This window comes from Cyrtonyx montezumae, unplaced genomic scaffold (genome assembly GCF_038088225.1).
Source record: "Cyrtonyx montezumae isolate F1298 unplaced genomic scaffold, pur_monq_1.0 scaffold_8, whole genome shotgun sequence".
Taxonomy (NCBI): domain Eukaryota; kingdom Metazoa; phylum Chordata; class Aves; order Galliformes; family Odontophoridae; genus Cyrtonyx; species Cyrtonyx montezumae.
Genome location: NW_027072089.1, coordinates 18,410,071 through 18,424,563, shown reverse-complemented (window position 1 = coordinate 18,424,563; position 14,493 = coordinate 18,410,071). Strand labels below are relative to the sequence as shown.

The 14,493-nt window shown below is 37.6% G+C and overlaps 1 protein-coding gene across 32 annotated transcripts in view; it reads left to right on the top strand.

The window, feature by feature from the left end:
* The window catches only part of RIMS2 (regulating synaptic membrane exocytosis 2), a 433,807-nt gene that overhangs the window by 71,383 nt on the left and 347,931 nt on the right, over positions 1-14,493 (top strand). For all 32 annotated transcript variants that reach the window (XM_065752189.1, XM_065752177.1, XM_065752196.1 and 29 more), the window contains one exon: positions 8,274-8,484. In XM_065752189.1, the coding sequence (XP_065608261.1) occupies positions 8,274-8,484 (211 nt within the window). The remainder of the gene's footprint in view (positions 1-8,273; positions 8,485-14,493) is intronic.

The window sequence follows — 14,493 nt, the reverse complement described above, 5'->3', positions numbered from 1 at the left end:
TACAGAAATAGACAACATGAAACAGTATTTCTAGTGATTTTAGACTTTTGTAACAGAAGAGTTGCGTTACAATCACATCGAGTGAACTGGAAAGAAACATGCAACAGTAGTTATAAAATACAGATGATAGAATAAAAATAGACTGTAAAAGAATTATTTTTCTCAGATCCCTGTGTACTCCAGGGATCTAAACTTTCAGTGAGACTTCTGCATAGTGGATGAAAATCTGTGTGTCTATGGTAGCTCTGCATGGAAAATAACCAAATACAGCTCTTGATTTTTGCATGTCTACTAATATCACAGGGGTATTGTATTATAACTGCAAGACAATCCTAGTTTTAATTCGTAAAGTACTTTTCTGTTACAAAATCAGCCATAAAATATTACTGCCCTTCTGCTTAATGGGGAGCTCTGACTCTTCTTTCTGAACAAGTAGTATAGAACTAGAACTAGTGTAGCCTTTCACGGGGGGGGGGGGGGGGGGACTGTGACTGATTGATTTAGGAGATGTTTGATTTCTAGCTGGAGTGTAAGTGGAGAATGACATGATGCTGAATGTGTATATGCAGCTCCATCACACCAAAACTTTGATTCTTTTTTATGGCAAAACATGCTGCAGAGTTGTCCTGTCCTTTGTGTGTTCTCCCACAGAAATTAAAGGCAGATTCTGGTTATCACTGACCCACTGCTGCTATGCACTGCTCCTGAAAACTCAACTACCAGTTTCCAGTGTGCTTATAGGCAGCATAAGATTGCTTTCTCAAATGAGAAATCCTTTATCCTTTCTAATCTTCAGTAAAACATGACCTCAGGAAGTTACCCTTAGACCGAACAGTTACCAGAGTTCTTTTCTATCAGTATGGCTGTTTGTCCAAACTTGTAACCCAAATGTTTTCCAGGCAGTTTTTCTTTCCCATCAGATTTGTTTGAAATTGATCAAATGAAGTTGAAAGCATCTGAATATGTACGGCACATACATATGAGTGACTGCTTACACTTTTAAGTAGTTCATTATGAAATAAAATGACCACAGTTGTCTGTATATTTCTATTGTGTAGCTGAGTTTTCTTTTACTGGGCTGGAATATAAATAAAATGACAGTACAAATTCTCATCTTTAAAGGGTGTGTTCATGTGCTCTGTCACATATCCTTCCTGGCAACTGATTTTCACTGCAGGTTCAGCTGCTTGCTCCTGATCTTCATTGTTAGCTGAAGATTAGTACTTACAGTTTCAGCATTTTACCAAAGCAGCTCCTTTGGGATAGTTGGAATGCAAACACAGGGATGAGGCCCATAGAACTGAAGATAAAGTATTTTTAATTGAGAAATGCAGTTGTGGAATGAATTTGGAGAGTTTCCTATTATTAGTCAGGCACTGGAAGATTCCTTTTTCTTCCTACTGGAGTTGGCATGGTTAATCTTACTTTGGATGACACCTAAAATTACATAGGAAGGACCAACTTTGTCACAAGGTGGGATCAAAAGCAGATGGAAAACTGTCACTAATGTATGTAACAGTATTTATTTATCTGCTTGTTGCTCAGACATTAAAAAAATCAGTCCTACTGATATCTCCAGTATAGGTGGAGCAGGTAAAGAATCAGGTGGCAAAATTTATTAGAAAAATGATTTAGGGTTTTAGTGAAGAAAGAATGAAAAATTTAGCTAGTTGTTTTAGAAAGAAAAAGAAAACAACATTACAGAGATCTATAGACTCATAGTGGTTTGAATAAGCTCCTTGATAGAGAGCCTCCATTCTGCATGTTTAAACCTCAGTTAAGATGATATAGCTTTCTATATATCACAGATAATGAAAATACACTGATAAAAGCAGTTACAGATTTAACAAATGGAAAAAAAATCACAAAAATATAACTTCCCAATTTAGTCTTGCAGGTAGCTTGAACTGCTAATTTTGCCTACTACAGAAAAGATAGAAGCATTTTTTAAAGAAACTTGGAAGTGATAGGTAGAGCCAGGAGTGAATTACTTCTTTTTTTTTAATATATATATACATGTTGTCTAGCTTTATCTTGCTGTCATTAAAACCCCCAGAAACATCATAAGATTAATTGGATGAGCCTCTAATTGGCCATATGTTAATCTTCTTCATGTTTACTTGCAGCCTTGTGCAAGACTGTTGTACATACAATGTTATTGCACATTATTACCTTGCCAGTAAATGACTTGACAGTAACTGCTGCTTAAAAACAAATTTAGTAAACAAGGGTGGGGGTTTTATTTGGTACTGAGCATTATGAATAGAAAAAAAAAAAGAAAAAGGTAAGGTAATCGTTCCAGTTCCAGTTAGATTTTTTGTCTATCCAGCCAGTTGATTTGTTCTCAGTCATGGGTAAGACTCAGTTATTAAGACTGAGTTTTTGTTTTTGCTTTTCCATCGTATTTGCTTGTGTTTTTAATTAGTTCCTTAATAAATAAACTAGATTCAGTGATGTGACTTCATCTGTAATTGCAAGCATGTTTAGAATCATACAAGATTAAGTTATTATCACATGGGAAGAGTGCAATGGGAGGAATATTTGCTGTAACAGAGATGAAATAACCTGAGATCATAGAACGATTCAAAGTGGTGCCTATTTCAAAAAGCACTAATAAAATATGAAAAGAGGGAGAATTCATCTGGGGCAGCTTGTCCATATCTTTTACTTCTAAGGGTGGTCTGTACGAAGCTCCCAGCAGTGACAATTGTAAAGTAGCATTTCACCGTACATATGTGTACATTTTTTGATTTGCATTCTCTTAATACTTTTCAGTAGGATTTTTTTCTGGTAAAGCTTAATCTTGGACATATAATTAAGATGGATGGCTTTGAAGTTAAACCACTGACAGTGAAAAAGAGTTAATTATTGTTCGTTTAAGGAAAACAGTTAAGATTGTACATCAGTTCTAATGAGAGACTGGAAAGTTAATTTTGTCAAAAAGTTAAAGTGATTATGAAATGTTATCTTTTGCATTTCTGAAGGTAGTTTTTTTAGAAGTGGCTTCTTTATAACATCCACACATCAGTATGAAGGCATAAACTGGAAGTTTAGCTGCCCTTTTCCTGATGTGGAGCTAAAAATATACTGGATGTCTTTGGTCAAAGTCTGAAGAAGTTAACCAAATTAACAGCAGTCTTTAAAAAGTATAGAGACAGCCCATTCTAGTACTGCACTGCCACTCTATTAAAAAACCTGCTAACATCCATCCTGAAACTCCCAGGGTGCTATCAGGGACTCTTGTCCCTTCTTGGATTTGCCATTACCAGGAATTTGCCCTTTCTTTCAGGTATTTATTAGATTGGTTAGCTAGATTTAGGCAGGTGTTCAGTAACTCCTTTAGTCCCCTCCTCTTTGCCATACTGAATAAACTCAGCTCCTTTGCTCCCATATTGCAGGTTAGGTGCTCTTAGCCCCTGACCATTTTAGCAGCTGTCTCCTGGATTTCTCCAGTGTGTCCAGATCAATCCTGAACTGCTAGGACCCAGTCTGGACATGAAACTCCAGGTACAGCTTCACTAAGGCCAGCTACATGGGAAAAAGTAGATTTCCTTGTTTCCTGGCTCACATGAACCCATTTAATTCTTCCAGTTTAATGAGAGCATACACACCGTCTCATATTCAGCCTGGTTTCCACTGAAATTTCCAGCTTTTTTTCAGCATAGCTGATGTTCAGCCACTTGTTCCTAACCTCCGCTAACACCTGGGGTTATACCTATCAGATACTATCTGCAGATCAGAAATAAGTGTACTTATTAACAAGTTAGCTAGCACAAATATAAAAGTAGAAAGCATTGAGCGTTTGATACAGTACAGAGAAGAACATCCTTTCTGTTACCGGATGGCCACTGCCACTATGTAGAAAAAGATGTTTGAATGAGGGAACTTGGCAGAACTGAAAGCGAAGCCTGGATTCCAGCCACATCCGTGCTCCATGCCTGGGAATAGGAAATGAGGCACAGGCTACAATCAGTAAAAAAAACTTTGAGAGAACTGTAGCCAGGAAATGAGAAGTGGCTGCCACACTTGCATCTGGCTTTAACACCCTGGTGACTTAGTCTTGGATATTTCAGAAACGTATAAGTGAACCTCTGTAAGGCAGCAGTGGCTTTGGAACTAGTTGTCAGTATTAAGGATTTTTTTTGGAGGGGAAAATGCTGCAAGTTCTATGGACTTTTCTGGGCGACAAGAGAAAATAACTTCTGTAAAATAATAACAGACAAAGAAGATGGAACTTGCTTTTCTAACTTTCCTTTGGCAGAAGCCCATGGTTCACAAGAGGCCCATGGATTCTTGTACCTTGCTAATACTGAATTTCTCATTCTCAGAAAGGTGTGGGGAGCCAAGAAGCAGAGTTGAGGGATCTTTTTTCCAGCAGGAAGATAAATCATTAAGTATTCCAGTGGAAACGATTTCTTGATCTTGATTGCTGTTAACAAGGCTTGCTTTTGACATTTGAATGTCCTCTAAGCAGCAAACTCTGACAAAAGGTTTTACTGTACAGAGTTAGCTAGTCAAGTAAATCTCATGAACTGTACCAGTGTAACTTCCGGCAGATATGAGTGGTGTTCAGGGAACATATTCTTCCAGGAGTTGAAAAATGACCAGAACTAAACGTCAGTTTTCCATCCTTACTTTCTGTTATCACTAGGTTGTAAACACATGCCATCCTCTCCTTCTCCTCTAAAACTTGGAGCAGTTATTAAAGCACATTCTTACATTTTTTGGAAACTGTAGAAAAGAGATTTTGCATCAGAACACACTGATGGCATGTAATGGTGTTCTGGAGGCCGTTGTACAAATACACATCTGTAAAGGTTATGGATATCCGTTGTGAAGTTCTACACTTAAACCTTCTGTTTATATTTTGATACAGCTACTTGGGTTTACGACTAGAAGCTGCAGCATGCTTAAGATTTGTATAACAGAGAAGAATTCTGGTCTCCGATTACCTGCAGAGAACAGTTTTTCAGACTTGAAGCACAGACCTTGTCCATTCATGTTAGCAGAGTTCATCACTGGAGTGCAGGGACTTGAAACTGTAGGCTGTAGTTTCCTGAGTTCAGACCTAGGCTCTGAAATTTGCCTTGATACTGTTTGCTATCAGTTCCCTGATGGCTGAACTCCTAAGCTCTCTGAGTCAGCAATGTTACAGGCAGAGACATGTTTATAATTACCTAAAGGGAGATGGGAGGCAAATGGATGAGGTCAGGCTCTTCTTGGTGGTGTGTAGTGATAGGACAAGGAGTAATGGCCAAAAACTGAACATAGGAACTTCCCTACTAACATGCAGAAGAACTTTTTTATGGTAAAGGTGATAGAGCACTGGTACAGACTGCCCAGAGAGGTTGTGGAGTCTCCTTCTATGCAGACATTCAAGACCCAGCTGGACACCTGCCTGCGTGACCTATTGTAGGGAACCTGCTTTAGCAGGGGGTTGGACTTAATGATCTCTTAGAGTTCCCTTCCAACGCCTGCAATTCTGTGATTCTGTGAATGCAGCCAATAGCATTTTATTTATTATACGTTTTCTGAATATTGTATGTCACACAATTTTTACTAAATGTTCTCAAATAGTGTAATACACATGTAATGGTTCCTGCATGTTGTCAGTTTAGTTTCTGACTTAAAGCCTGGTACACACTAAATGCTAAGAAATTATTGCTGATTTACAAAATACATCAGAGGGATTTTTTAATGAACTTTCCAAAATGGTTATTTTTTATTTTGTTTCAAGTATTCATGTTTCAAGTGCTTCTTCTCAATAGAATGCATACTGTGTGTAGTCTGACTGATTATTTACTAGATTTTTGTCTTCTGTGTTTAATTTTTTCCGACAGCTGTCAAAATGTGTAATATTTTTCTTGAAACAGAAAACGATGTAATAACAAACTATTTTGGCAGACAACAAGGTGTTTTCTACTAGAATGAGCATTTTAGAGAACTTCTCTGTATAACCTTGAGAAGTTTATACTTCTCAAGTTGTGGTGACCTTTGTGTAGATGCTTGTGCCCAAGAGGAAGCGAAAGTGAAATTATTTCTGTACACGAGGCTTAGGATTTGGCAAAAGCCTTGTGCTTTTTATGCATCAGTGAGACTGGTAAGAAAATAATCATAAAAACAAAGGCTGTAGATTACAAGGAAGCCACAAAACTAAATGCGATCTAAAATAAACTTGAGGTTCAGCTTAGATAATATGCTTTAAATGAAGAACACAACGTTTGGCAAAATTAAAAGGCAAGCAAGGTCTCGGAAATTGCGTGTGTTGTTGATGGAAATGGGCCAGACTATCAACTACCCATTATATATTGCTGTCAGGCTAAAGTGTTGAAATGTGCCAGAATTTTGTTCTCAACTTCATTCAGCACTTTTTTACTAGTAACTCCTGTCCTGTCTCATTCCATGAAGAGCAGTCAGCTGTGAACTCTTGGCCGCAGCGAGCAGGCAGAGGAACCCTTGGGCCCTCTGCAACCTGCCTGGGCTGCTGTGTCCCCACGTCGCTCCTCTTGCGGCCTCTGCTGCAGGCTGGAAGGTTCTAGAAGAGCGCAAGTGGAGAAGGGCTGTGCCCTGAGGGAGTGTGTGGACTCAAAATTGTGCTCAAGTGTTGAGCGGGTAGTCTAGAAAGAGGAGGTGGAGGCATCCTGTCAGTGCGTGGGAGGAGCAGCATGCTCCTGCCTTCCACATGGGCAGCAGGGCGGCCTGATCAGTCCTACAGCTCCTCTGTGCTGTAATGTAAATCCTATCTTAGGTTTCCTGAAAAAAATGAAGCAAATACCAACATTTCCTGCCATATATGTGGTCAAGCACTGTGAATAATATTGCTTGAGGTAGTTTTTACACTGACTGAGTGTACTGGTGTTTGCCTTGGTAAGAGCCTCTGATGCCTCTGATGAAGCCAGTTTGTGTCACTAATTTATATCTGAGCTCTTTAAGGATAGCTGGTCTCTTAGCTTCAGTTTTCCCCAGGAGGTTAAAATTTGTGCTATGTTAGGTATCATACATTGTTAATCTTCTGATAACCTCATCTCAGGAATCTCTGGAAAGAAGGTAATCCTAAAGAAAAAGAAATCCCTTCTGCACTTTTTCTCTCATTTTACCTTTCCAGTGTCTCACTTCTTTTTTTTCTTCTTTCTTTTTCTTTTTGGTTGTATTTGTATCTGCCTAGGGAACTAAACAAAGTGCTTAGACTACATTAGTCTCAATTAGCAAAATGAAGGGTGTTGAGTTTCATAGGATTCAGACTCCTTTAATTCACAACGATAAAAATAAAGGTTTTTCGTCTTTTCTCTGTGATTGAATCCCTTATACTATGTCAGATTTTCCTCTCTTTTAAAAAATTAACTTCTAACAATGAAAATTAATTTTCCTTTGACATCTTTTACCTTCAGAAATAGAGGTTTCAAGGAAAAAAAGGCTATAATAAAATACAGAATGAGTCTCTTTTATAGCTTTCATCATAGCAAGACTGCTTAACTGTCATATACAGAGATTTGATGACATGAGATCAGAAAATCAATACAGTATCATGAATGAATTATGCACATAGTTGCTGATTATGAATGTGCTCCTAGTCCTCTGGAAATTGAAAGTAAAACCTGTGTGGGGCTTTTGTGTGTGTGTTTGTCTATGTTTTGAACTGCTGTCCCTATTTTTTACACCTAAAGTAGTCTTCTTTCTACCTTTGGCTTGAGATGGCAATCCATATTTAAATATATGAATGGCTTAAATGAAGAGTAATAGATTACTTGCTTAACTGTGATAACTTATTATGGGCTTGGGATTGTGCCCAGTGCTTGAAAAATTATTGATTAAACATTTCAGAATAATTAATCTTTGAAGTGTTTTTGAATAAATAATTTATCAGAATATAATACTTGCATCTGTCTGATAGAATTATGTAAAAATATACTTGGACAAATAAATGAGATATTTTTCCTGCTATTAACCAGTTTAATATCTAGTGCTGTGGGCTCAAGAATCACTCAGTCCATATTTCCTACTGTGTTATTTACAGCTCACAGCTAGTCACATCCTAAAGTAAAGTTACTTCTTTTTGTAACAGCTAGAATGTGTGCTGTATGTTGTCAGTGTTGGGTCTCCTTGAATTCAGTTCAATTGGAAAGATAGTAGTTCTTAGGGTTACACTTCTGAAGCACCATGTATTTATCTCAGATTTCTATTCTGAAGTTGATTCCAATTTAGTGATTGTGAAGTATTTGTAAGCCTAAATAACAATTAAAAAAATACTGTTAATGATCTCTTTTCTTCTGCAGAAAATTACATCAGCAGTTCGAAATGTATAAGGAGCAAGTGAAGAAGATGGGTGAAGAATCACAGCAGCAGCAGGAGCAGAAGGGTGATGCCCCAACCTGTGGCATCTGCCACAAAACAAAATTTGCTGATGGCTGTGGCCATAACTGTTCATATTGCCAAACTAAATTCTGTGCACGCTGTGGAGGAAGAGTATCTTTACGGTCAAATAAGGTATGGAGTTATGAAAATTTAGCAACAAACTTCAAACCTCAGTATCTTTTATGCTTTGCTTACTACTGAAGATGTTTTCCTTTACAGAAGAAATAATAGCTACATAGATTGTTCTGAAAGTAATGCCTCCTATTTACTTCCATGGAAATGACAACAGATAGAAAAAGTACAATAACACAGTTTGACAGAGCAAATTCTCAGCTACGAAATGTTATTTTTCAGCTTGATCACCATTGTTAGCTTTGCACTATCACCAGCAATGAACAAGAGCTTGTGTACCATGCTTATAAATATCTTCATGGCCATCTGGAATGTGGCTTGTCGTTCACATCTCTGTCACCTCTGCTGAAATGCACCACCCACCACCTCACCCTGCTCACATCCGTTGTTTGGTCTCCATAAATGTTCAGCAAGCATTGATGAATGCCAATGGGTGACATTTTTTCTGCATGGAGCAATTCAATTCCACACCTTTACTCCATCTGCACTTCCATGTCAGATGCCATTTTATCAGACTGCCTCTCTGCTGCCACTCATGACATGGCAATGTCATGTAATGGAATATTGATAGGACAGTTCAACCTCTACTGCCATATCACTAGCATCTGCTTCTGATGTTGTGGAGAAGCACAATTGAATAATAGAGTCATAGAATTGCTTAGATTGGAAAAGACCTTCAAGATCACTGAGTCCAACTACAGTCTAACCATACTACCTAACTCTAACAACCCACCACTAAATCATATCCCTATCACAGCCTGATGGTTTTTCAACACATTCAGGTTTGGTGACTCAACCACCTCCCTGGGGAACCTATTCCAGTGCTTAACGACCTTTTTAGTACAGAAGTTTTTCTTGATATCCAACCTGAACTTCCCCTGGCACAACTTGAGGCCATTTCCCCTTGTCCTGTCACCAATGAGAAGAGACCAACCCCGCTTTCACTGCAATTATCTTTCAGGTATTTAAAGCGAGCAATAAGGTCTCCCCTCAGCCTCCTCTTCCCCAGACTAAACAGCACTAGCTCTTTCAGTCACAAAATAAAATAGGAGGTATTGTTTTCAGAGCAGCCTTCGTATGAAAAATTCAATACACTAACAATATGGATTCACAACTAGCATTACAGATGTTTATTATATAAGAACAGCTAAAAGAGTAAACTGAATCTTTAAGAGGTATGGTCATGGAATGAAATGTTCAGCAGAACTGAGGTAATCACAGAAAACATCTGTTCTGAAGCTAGTTTATAGATAGTGTTCACATCTCATGCATGTTTTTCTCAGATTTTGACAGATATCTGTATATTCCTGGCTATTTAAAAGTCATGCTAGGGTTTTTTTTTTGTTTTGTTTTGTTTTTTAAACACGTCTTTTGTAAATCAACACAGTCATTTATTTATTTACTAACATAATTATTTGTCAGTATCATTTATTTCCACAAATCACTTTTTTTCTGTAATAGATTCATTGCAGTCTATAGTCACTGTCTGAATCTGTTGGAAGGCAGGCGACAGCATTATGCATTTTTTTTTTGTGCAAGGAGGCTTAAATAATGGGCTCAAGTTTTGATTGACAGGGTAGAAAATAATCTGCTATTTGCTAACAATTAAAGAAACTGAGATTATGTGTGAATCTCCCAAAACTCCCTTGGTATGACCAGATTTTGTTAAGGTCACTTTAAAATTCATATTGAAATTTTTATCTTGAGTAAGTTTACATATTATTGCTTTTACAACTAGACTGTGTAGAGTGTAGCTATTAATCAGAAAGATAGTAATTCCTCTACTAATTCTATCTGATTATAAAAGGCAGTCAAGGTTTTTTGCATCATTATATGGACAGTTAAAGAATGTTAGAAAGAACATGTCATTTCCTAATGAGATGTTTGAGACATGGTTTAGAATCATAAAATGGCTTGAGGTGGAAGAGACCTTCCTCTGGAAGAGTCACATACACTTGGTGGATATTTGTCAAACTTCTCTTGATAGATCTCCAGTGCAATTCTTTTACACCCTCCTAGGTCATTTGTTCCATTGCTTACAGTCTAATTTAATTTGGTCTCTAAGCTTGCTTCCACATTCAGCATTATGAGTCTATTCTGCTATTCCTCTCAGTTGACATTTTTCTACTACTACGGGTGATAATTTAGTGTTATAAATAAACTTTTCTGGCTCTTATTCCTTTTGTTCTTGATCATTTATGAACATGCTAAACAGATAATCTCTAGACAAATTCCTTGTGAGTCTTCCCTGGAGATTGTTCTTCCTTAAAAATCACTGACCACTTATTCATGTTAATTATTTTTTGTTTTAAACCAGTTAAATTTTCTCTTGGATTAATTTACTCCCGTTTCATGGTAGATTAAATTCTTTAAAAGCCTGGAAGCCCAAAAGCTATGTATCATAAAATCATAGGATGATTTGGGATAGAAGGGACCCCAAGGATCAAGTTCCAACCCCCCTGCCACAGGCAAGGATATCACTGTATCAACAAATTAGATTTACTCACTTTCTCAGTAACTTCTAGAAGGAATTCTAGTAAAAGTAACAGACATGATATGAATTCCTCTTACTAAATCTTTTTTTTTTCTTTTCTACCTTTTATGATAATCTATTCAAATATTTGCTAATTTTATTCTGTTTTTTGGTTTCCACAGATTTGTGCAGTATGGATGTCAGGCTCACATGTCTATTAGTTGATCACACTCTCAAATTCCTAAATAACCTGTCCTTATACATTCCACTTATTACTCGTCTTGTCAATGTGAGACTATATTTTTCAGTCAATAGATACAATTTCTATGCTTGAGGTGTTTTACGCTGAGTATGTAATCTGATTTTTTTGAAAAACTATTTCTATTTATTTTGTTGATTCACTTTGTAGCTTTTTTTTTTCTGAAATATCAGTTTGATTCATTTTAGATAAAGGAAGATTCTAGCGTTAAGTCTCTCAGTAATTCCAGTGAACATAAAAACAAAATATTTAATTCAGACTGACACTGTGGCAGCCTCATATTGCTGATATCTTTTATGCCTATATACATTATTTCACGAAAATAGTTTTGGATCTACCTTCCTGTAGTTTACAATAATTCATTCTTTTCCTTTTTCTTTACTGGATACAACTTCACCTTCCTGAAGGATGACTTGTAATAGCTGCCTGTTTTACCTGTTTCTGATTTTCTTTGTTCTTTTGAATATATAAGTTTTTTGACACATTTTATATGTCTTCTTTTGATGTTGTATAAGATACTTCTTAAAGAATCTTTGTGTTTCCTGCAAGCATTTCACCCTTTTGACTGTTCCTTTTGCTATTTTGTTCTTAGACTGAACTGTTCTTTCACCTTTGCCTTTCTTTCTTTCTGATCTTTCATTCTACAAATGAACCTTGGTTCTCTTCCTTAATCTTTTAAAATCTTCCTCTATGAATACATACAGGAATAAAATAAGATTATGAATTTGAGAAATTGTTATACTTCTTTTTTATTTTTATTTTTGCTCTTCCATGTTTATACTTTTGTTACATACATCCTATCGTTGATTACTTCTCTTTGAATTTGTCTGAATTTATTCAGTACATCCTTTGGAGATGGTGATGACTTTTTGTAAGTTTTCAAAACATGAAACATGCCAAGAAGTAATTCTTAGTAAGGTGTATTTTTAAATACAGAAAACAAGGTTGAAGGTAAGAACATGCGAACTGCTTTACAGATATACCTGCATATAAAGCTGTCAAGGAAGGTGTAGATAGAGCAAAGAATTACGTTAGGGATCTCACTGTGGTTGGATGATTTATTCCTTTTTCAGTTTAGCTACAGCGCCTAAAATAAAGGCATTAAAATTAAGTCCATATTGTACAAAAATTGTCATTATATGCAAGTTCTTTCTAGACCAAACACAGAGTAATGATTATAAATTTCATGAAGGGAGCTTTAAATAGCAACTCTTACAATTTTGAACAATTTAATGTTGATTCAAATTGTATCTGAAATAATAAATCACATAACAATTAGTAGTGATATAGGTTCTACTGATATACAAGATGCACTTTATTTACAGAGAAATGCATGCTGAATGAGACAGTAGACAGAAGAGTGAGGTTTATGCAACTGAGAAATTTGAATGCTAAAATGCTGAAACTGAATTTGAAACATAGTGAATACCTTCTTTCAGGATGTTGGGCAACCTGCTCTGTTACAGCTGCTGAAACATTTTTCTCTTTGTCTCTGAAAATCAAGAGATTTTTGTCTGTTTGATAAGAACTAGCAAATCTGTTTGAAATACATGAAGTATAAATAGGAAAATTCTTCAGCTCCCTCTGGTTCTGTGAAAGATTTGCATTTTGATTAGTTCTCTGAGGCTGTTTGTTTTTTTTTTTTCAGAAAACCATCAAGTTCTTTTCTCTTCTTTGATGAGTGATTTGAGTGTGTTTCAAACTGCAGGATGTACAGTGTGGACTATCCGTATGCAGTCACGAAATGTAATTTATTTCATTCCGTTGACAATTGGCAGGCAACAAAGAATTAGTATGTCACTATCAGGATTTCTAGGTCACTAGGATTTGTAATAATTGCAATGATTTCTTGTTGCATACAAATAAGTTGTTTTTTCAGAAAGATGATTTGATTCTGCATTTCTCTAGAAAAGACGTGTGACACTTATATTATCAAGTACTCTAGAAAACTTCAGCTCACCTGAAATGATCAGTAAATGAAAACAACAGTGTTAATGCTATAGTGAAATCTTGGATCAGATACCTGGGAAAGCTGCAGGAGAAGAAGCACTCAGGTGCTCTAAGGGGCACTCTTCTGCTTGAGAGCCACTTTACAGCTCAGGCACTCCATGCCACTACCTGTCTGTGTCCCTTGCTAACCTGCATCCATAGGCTTGGCTTCCTGGCTGCCCTTGGTTCTGCTTCATAACCATGGACCTGTTGAGCAATATCCTATTCCCCTTACCTGAGGCTGTGAGACATAGTTCTGTTCGTGGAAGAATGACCTGGCTCATATTGTCCTTTGTGCCCTGCTCCTTGCTCTGGCCAAGCTATTGGCATTGCCTGTACCTAGATAGTAAAACTCTGAAAGACTGAGTTCTTTTGGTTGCTGCGTATAGCACTGAGATTAGAATGCACAGCAGTCATTTTGAGCTAAGTGACCTTCATAGAATTGTAGATGTTGGAAGGGACCTCAGAAGATCATCCAGCCCACACCCCTGCTACAGCAGTTCCCTGCACTGGGTTTCACTGGAAAGCATCCAGGTGGGTTTTGAGTATCTCCAGAGAAGGAGGCTCCACAGCCTCTCTAGGCAACCTGTTCTAGTGCTCTGTCACCCTCACAGTAATTTTATTCTCATGTTTGTATGGAACTTCTCTGTTCCAGTTTGTTCCCACTTTCCCTTGTTCTTTTGCTGAGTACCACCAAATGGCTCTTTTCTCTTGACTTCTGCCCCTCATATATTTATAAGTGTTGGTAAGATCTCTCAGTCTTCTCTAGGCTGAACAGCTCCAGGTCTTTCATCTTTTCCTCCTAAGGGAGTTGCTCCAGGCCCTGTATCATCTTTCTAGCCCTCTGCTGGACTGACTCTGGTAGTTCCCTGTCTTTCTTGAACTGTGTCCTGAACTGTACGCAGTACTCCAGATGTTGCCTCACCTGAGTGATCACCTCTCTTGACCTGCTGGCTATGCTGTTTTTACTGCACCCCAGGATACCATTGGCCTCCTTGTTCACAGGGATACGCTGATGGCTCATGGTCACCCTGTTGTCCAACAGGGCATCCAGGTTGTTCTCTGCAAAACTCCCTTCCCAACGGTCAGCCCCTAAACCTGTACTAATGCATGTAATTGTTCCGCCCCAGAACTTTGCACTTGCTGGTGCTGAACCTCATCATGTTCCTCCCTGCCCAACTCTCCACTCTGCCAGGATCTTGCTGAATGGCAGCACAGCCTTCTGGTGTGTCCATCATTTCTCTTGCAAACTGATGCACAGCTGGCACCCAGATGCTGCATTTCTATA